Source organism: Panthera uncia, chromosome C2, assembly GCF_023721935.1.
Source record: "Panthera uncia isolate 11264 chromosome C2, Puncia_PCG_1.0, whole genome shotgun sequence".
In the NCBI taxonomy this organism is placed as follows: Eukaryota; Metazoa; Chordata; class Mammalia; order Carnivora; family Felidae; genus Panthera; species Panthera uncia.
In genome coordinates this window covers 14,883,826-14,891,457 of record NC_064810.1, presented here as the reverse complement: position 1 = coordinate 14,891,457, position 7,632 = coordinate 14,883,826, and the positions used below count along the sequence as shown (strand labels likewise).

Here is a 7,632-nt window from a genome sequence, read left to right as displayed (position 1 = left end):
TTTTTTTTTTTTTTTTTTTTTTTTTTTTTTTGATTCCTGAGATGGTTTTTCAGCCTACCCTCTCGCTTTAGGGTGGAGTTTACCAGCAACAAAGCCTGTCAGCAGACTCTGGGATGCCTGTGACAAAGATGGGCAACCGATGTACCTTGCTGCATGAGAGCGCCAACTCCAAACCAGAAACTATTTAGTAAAGTAAAATTGTTTTCCACCACATCTGAGTCAGGGTTGCATGGGTGGGGGTTATACCACTCGTAGGGTGTAAACCTGCATAGTTAACAGAAACAGTCTGTAAACATCAGATAAATGCACGTGGCACCAGCAAAACTTGCTGAACAATACAGAAAACCCAACAATCAATGGTGAAAGTAATCAAACCCAAACAGTAAAGGCAATATTCATCAACTTACAGCTTTGGTGGGCAAGGTTCAAAGGAGACTTGAGACATTATATTTACCAAACTTCTTATTTCTAGGCCAAGTGCTTTGGTTGGCTGGAATTGTACGTCTCCGACCTACATTTACTGAATTCTTCTGAGTTTTCATTCATTTCCATTTTACTGAACAACTAGTTGGCATGTAAAGAAAGGTTCACTCATCCCAAGTGTTTACCCCACCAAGCAGCAATGACTGCTACATACACTGGTTTCATACCAAGTGTCAAGATACTATGTTGCTAGAGGCTGGGGGACACAAAGTGAACGGGTGTCTTGCCTGCGAGGGGCATCTGTGGACAGATGCTTAAAAGAAGTATGTGGTTTAATGATTTCATAATGCATCAAAAGACCTGCAATCGTGAAAAAATTAGTGAACAAAAAGAAGGTATGGATTTGGGGTATATTCGATTTTGTTCAGTTCATATATGGAAAGGAAAATCATAATCTTTCAATGAAGAGACAAAGTTTAAACTTAGAAGTATCCTGGACCAGGGAATAGGGATAGGGTTCATGAGTGTTAACTCTATAGCTTGTCTCCCTGGAGAGCTTTACATTCAAATTTCCCTTTTGATTTGTTTTTATTTTGTTGATAGAATGACGGATTGTAGTCACTTGATCAGCAGTCCTAGCAGGTTAGGAAGTCGATCTTCAACAGGTCACTTAACCTCTCTGGCCTCAGTTTCCTTATTTGTAAACAAGATGGAATCCAGATATCTCTGGGATGTGTGATAATAAAAATCTGGGGAAGAGATTTTTGGTTCTTTCTCTGTTTTCGAAAAATCTGTCTAACCTTTGTAGCCCAAGGAGTTGCCTGCTCTGTGGTTATTTTGTAGGGCTATCTTGCCGAGGGGCACTTATTTTTCCAAAGAGACATTAGCAGATGCTCGGCAAAGTGATCTGGAAATGATTTAAAATGCAGGAGTCCTTAGGCTGGAAGCTTTGCCATTTGCCATTGGGTCCTTTGAATGCAAGCAGGAGCGTTAGAGTAATGTTAAAACGCCATAAAACCGATGAGAACATATGGAATGCTCTCCAGCCATAAGGTTTCAGCAGTAAACAATAGCAGGTTGCTGACACAATGGGGAGAACTGGGATTAAGGTGAATACATTATCTAGAGCGAAAAGCAGGGCACACTATGAATCATGCACAAGGAACTGGGCAGACCCTCTGAATGCAAAACCATTCCCTAAAACCCTGGACACCTTCTGGAAAGTGTACAGGGTCTCCTCATCGGAATTAGGGGTACCAGGATAACAGCCTTATAGTTTATGCCACAATAATGGTATCCAACTCATTACTGAACCTTCTCCAAAGCTGCAGGGTTCACAGCGCAGGTTCCTGTGAAGCTTGTGAATATAACTGCAATTGATAATGCCATGCCAATACATTTTAATTACAGTTTCAACAATATAATTAAGTTTTGAATTTATACACTCTTCTAACCATAGTAGTTTACTGAGCTGAAGAAATGAATACCGATATTAATGAACCCACTAATTGAAACAGTATGCACAGTAAAGATGCTGTTACTTCAACAATATCATTGTCACTTGTACAATAATTTAAAAATACTAATTGCAATAAATTAGGAGGCTCATGCACTCAAAAGGAGGAGTTTTCTAAACAGACCATAAAACCTGGCAACCACTAACCCCCTGATAGTCAGGTGTTTCTTCCTCATGTATGTTCTGATCAATGACCTCACCACTTCCTCTTTGAAATTCTGCTTTTAACTTGTGTCAGTGTTTCATACTTTGCAGTTCTAAGTGAACACTTAGTCTAATTTTCTATGGAAAAAAAGAAAACTGCCTAAGCAGCAGTATGACTCTGCCTGGTCTGCAGAGATATTTGAGGTTCTTTCTCTCTAGGACTCGGAGTGATTTGGGGTTGGACTGAAGACTATTAGCTATCAGTAGGATCCTGGACTATAAGACACTGGTTTTTCATAATGCAATAGACCCACCTGTTGCCTGGATGTAGATATTTCAGTTTGAAATGCCCAATGCCTGCTTAAAGGTAGCCAACGTGACAGCAATGTCAGCATCAGGAAGGCTGGGGGAAAATTAATATAGGACCCGCACAATGATATTCTGAAGTTGCTATTCCCAATTGATACTGATCTTTAGTAAAATAACAGAGAAAGGTACAAATGTGCTTAGAATCTGTGTCAAAATTTGCATATAAAGGAGTAGCATTACGTTGAAATATAAAGGTTCATCTTGGGTTTATGTTTATATATGCCAAGCTTTTACTTGAATGAAAGATATAAAACAATCTTCAGACTGAAGATCTCTAATTAAGGGATTCTTTTTATGGCTGAGAATGAATATTGGACCTCATGAAGAAAGGGAGATATGTTCATTTTTTAAAGAGGAGAGCTCTATTTGAGTTTGTGATAAAACCACTGGGTTTGTATTACAACCTTTGAGTTACAGTCAGTTTGTTTTTTTGCCAAAGCCAACTGAGAAAATGTTCAGGTTTAAGAAGGCAAACATGGGGCGCCTGGGTGGCTCAGTCGGTTGAGCGGCCGACTTCGGCTCAGGTCACGATCTCGCGGTCCATGAGTTCGAGCCCCGCGTCGGGCCGGGCTCTGTGCTGACAGCTCAGAGCCTGGAGCCTGTTTCAGATTCTGTGTCTCCCTCTCTCTCTGCCCCTCCCCTGTTCACACGCTGTCTCTCTCTGTCTCAAAAATAAATAAACGTTAAAAAAAAAAATTAAAAAAAAAAAAAGAAGGCAAACATAAATCATAAAATGTAAGCAGACATTATGTCTGGATATTTGGTTTATTTAAATTGTGTATTCATGATGGACATAATTCTTTGGGGTTGAATATTTTGCAAAAAGCAATTAAAGAATGTTAACCACAAAACAAAAACACTGAGATGCACATTTATAGAATCATAAACTAAACAAGTCGTAGTAACTTAAATTTTTATGGTTTTCCTTAGTTTGTCTAACTTTATGAATTCAATTCAGTTTAGCAAATGATTTTTAAGCATCTGTCTAGTGAGAACATTAGTCCAAATGCGGTGATGGGCTTTATTTTTTCCCCTTTTAAAGGACATAAAAGGATACACTTCAAAACGCAAATTCAAAAGCCTCTCTAGAGCTAAAGATGATTATGGGATTAACTTTTTTACTTCTACTTCACTATTTTGAATGCAAACCACTAAGGTGGTAACAGAAAGCTGTTTCACATCTTAGCTTCTTGGTGCAGGGTGACCAAGTTCATGGTCTCTAGCTATGATGGTGGGAAGTAAAAGTGAAGTGGCACGTATATTCAACAAGGATTTTGTCTTTGGGAATCACCTCCAAAATATATTTAGTGGCTTTATGAAGTAGAAGTAGAAATGGATTTCAAGGGTGTAGAGATGAATATAGTTGAGAGGATGATCCCCATGGCAGTACACCCGTGTACCTCAGGGAGTTACTTCCCATGTTGCACCACCATGCTGTTTGCAAGTGTGCATTGGATGCATAGCAATTCCACTTTTCCAAAACCCAGAGTGAGAGGAGAGGTAGCGAGTAGGGGGCAATGAGGAGAATAAGCTAAATGAAGAGCTGGTTTATAAATGGTGCTGTCGGTGAGTAGGAACATTGAGTGGATAGTATTGATTGCGGGGTGTGTTCTTAATAGAAATAGAATGAAGTCAGAAAATATAGGGCTCTGGGTCACTAACAGCTGATAGAGAAACAACCAAAGTAAGGAGGGGAAAACGACCGAATGTTACATTATTCGGACATATTCTGATGGCAAAAATAAGGCAAGTGAAAGGCACAGTTGGGGTCAAGTGTAAGGGTACATTCAGCCCGAATGCTTATAAGAACTTCTGGATGCTGCTGGCATGTTTTGTTTCCCACTGGCCATGATCAAATCAGTATGCTAAATATTTGGTCATCAACATTGTCTTGCCTCTTCTACTCATCAACATCACTGCCTAGACAGAACCACAGACTGGGGGATATGGAAACCCACTTCCCTCTGCTGTTTGGTTTGCTCCACTGTCTCCAATATCACCCAACAGACGCAGGCCCCAGAGCAGAGGAATGGAACAACGAGCCAAAGTAAAATGTCTTATCCATCGTTACAATGTACATCAAGTAGTCATGTTTGAAATAGCCATTCTAGGGCTGTATTAATTTCACTTAGTAGACAGTAATGAGAAATGCACCCCCAAAGCTCAGCAACTTGTCTCTGAAAATTTGATACCCAAAGCAACACCTTCTTTAATTATTTAAAACATTGTCTCTCAATCTTGGTGCTGTTGACATTTAGGGGTAATTCTTTATTGTGGGGAGCTATGTGCCTACTGTAGGACGTTCAGTGGCATCTATGAACTGTACCCACTTTATACCAGTACCGTTTTGCACTCTTGGTTGTGATAACCAAAAATATGTTTTTAGAACATGGCCAAATGTTAGCTGAAAGACAAAATCTCTCCTAGTTGAGAACCACTGATTTAGAGCACTAAAGTACCAGAGGATAGTATCACTATACTACTTTTAACATATTATTTTTTTGTGGTACGACATATGGAAGAGAGCTTTGATCATTACTTAAATGTAGTTAATAGTTGGGCAAAATCTGGAAGATGATCTGGGGTCTGGTAATGATAATATATGGGGTATGGAGAAAACATTTATTTCCTGTTGAATATATAACTACCCACATGTGAGAGCACACATTCATTCAATTTGACCATATGTGCCTCATGGATCTCTAAGACTTTTCTATCCTGGGTTATTTTCCCAAACATTCCTTATAATTATGCCAGGGAAAGAGTTCCTTGGCATTCATCAAAACCAGAGAGTGGACAATGACAGAGAGCTAGCCTGAAGAAATTTTTCTCATAGAAATTCCTGGAGGGAAAACAAAAATTGATCAGGGAAGAAAGTTCACTGAGTTTTGTTGAGAGATTAAAAAGATTGAAAATGAGTGTGGGACATCCAAAAGCAATTATTTTTTTACACGGTCCATCTAGGGATATCAAATGTTTAAGCCAACAGAAAGAGAAAATAGCTGTGTTTCTTTCAAATTCACCATCAAAGGTATTTAGAAAATATCATCTACTGAAAGGTATAAAAATCCTTTGAAGAATGGTGGAAAGTGGAATGGTTAAATATAGAGTTATCTCAGGAAAAAAACCTAAACTGAATCATCAATGGTAGCATAAATATTTCATGCCTCTAGACTCTACATGATAGTAATTTTTCTTTTCATAGTTATTTCTAGAATTCTCTTTAACTCTCTATAGTTTTAAAAAATAAATTTTATAAAATCTTCAAAGTATTTTGCTTTGTTCCTGAGGATTCATAACCTTGTTTCATCCCAGTATTTCTCATCTGCTACAACAATTACTAGATAACTTTCTCCTGTTTTGCTTAACCGAATATTCCAGGGGTCAAGTGTCTGGACAGCATGTTACTCTTCCTGTTGAAATGTTTTAGATTTATTAGGTGAGCTGTTGCTTTCGTTATAATATAATTCAGGGAAAATGGGCAAATGAACATTTTATGTTGCTTGAAATACTGAGAAAGTTAAATTCATATAAAAAATATCTTCTTGTCTTTTAAAAGTACCTTTATAAAAAATTAGAAGATACTCATTTACAGCATGGCCTTTGTGAGGGCAAACTTGACAGAATGGAGCAGTAGGCAAAACTAAAATAACACTTTAATGTTCTTAACCTATATTTACCTCTAGAACATACATGTCAGTCTGAGGCACACTTAGATCGCTGGTAAACTCAGTAGTTCTCGAACTCACCTTGCAATCACAAAGAGTACACAACTGACTCCCAAGCAGGCTAAGAGCACATACATCCAAATGTCAGGAGACAGGGGGTTGAGGAAGGAGAACACTCCTGGATTGGTACCATTGGGCTTCCGGTAGAGAATGCTGATACCCAGGGTCATGAAGGGTTTGGAAAAGTCAATGACTTTCTCCCGAACGTAGGTAATGGTTAGAGGAGCCACTGCCAGATCAGCCTTCTGCAAAAGCAAGTTTGAAATCATTGTCTTATTTGTATCACTTCCCAGCAAATGTCTGGACGTTTCTGGGTACTCCTGATCTATACTTCTTAATTTCAAATGTTTTTCATGCAAGAAGCTTCTGTAATGATTGGCTTTAGTATAAAAGCAGTTGATTTACACAGTTAGGTTTGTGAAATGGTAATTACTAGCAAAGAGAAGCCAGAAGGTATAAAATACACACACACACACACACACACACAGACATACACACATTCTGGAAGTAAATGGAAGAAAAATCTGCAGGGGTATGTCTTTAAAAAGGGCATGTAAATAAAGCAAGAAAGGAGCCACTTGGTCATAAAATCAGCTGACAAGATGAGACTTGAGCCACAAACTGTAGAATTCTTTATCAAATTTAAGAATCACTCAGGTTTACTCTTCCGTATGATGGATGGATCCATACATTTTTGTCCCCAATTTGTGTCCTTACTTGCCCTTCTACGTAAGCAAACTCTATTTCTACATTGTTTCCCCCTACTTTTTAAACCATTTTTAGGATTCAAATAAGTGTAACATTCCTTCCGATGCTGAATTAGAATCATTTTTTTTCTTTGACTTCTAGCTATGCATTTTGTCAGACACTTAAAACTCAACTATAAGACATGCATTTTTGCTTACATGATCTATAAGTTCTTTGACCATTCCATTCCACTCTCCTTTGTCATTCTGGGCTCCATATTTGCCATCAGGGACGAGTTTGACATCATAAATGAAGCCCAAGATGTTTGACAATTCTTTCAACAGATCCAGACAATACCCTTCAAATCTGTCATTTCCATACAAAGGCTTATCAGATTTCCTGTACATCACATAGGGTTCTTCCTATATGAAACAAACCAAATATGAAAGCCCTGTTATAACGGAAGGCAGAATTTACTTACACAAGCTCCATCCGCAGTCGGAAGATATAAAATATTTGAAAATGATGATTAGGATATCAGAGTAAGGAAGTTAGTCACTCACCATGCTGCCTTCCCTAAACTCATCTTCCCTATACCCTCTTACCTCTCTCTCCTCAGTGTGTGAATGAGAATGTTTTCCTCCACTGTTGAGGGCAGGGCTGTGAGTGAAACGTGTGATAGAGACACAGTCACATTTGGACCTGAGGTCTAGCAGTGAGGGGACTGGAAGACCAGATGTCTGCCTCTCTGGTCTTCATCTGTAC

At 38.7% G+C, this 7,632-nt stretch overlaps 1 protein-coding gene across 1 annotated transcript in view; it reads right to left on the bottom strand.

Annotated features, from left to right (window-relative positions):
• Positions 1-7,632, bottom strand: part of GRIK1 (glutamate ionotropic receptor kainate type subunit 1) — a 183,980-nt gene that overhangs the window by 41,196 nt on the left and 135,152 nt on the right. The window contains exons 12-14 of the mRNA XM_049629154.1: positions 7,086-7,289; positions 6,202-6,425; positions 146-264 (exon numbers count right to left, since the gene is read on the bottom strand). Coding sequence (XP_049485111.1) covers positions 146-264; positions 6,202-6,425; positions 7,086-7,289 — 547 coding nt within the window. The remainder of the gene's footprint in view (positions 1-145; positions 265-6,201; positions 6,426-7,085; positions 7,290-7,632) is intronic.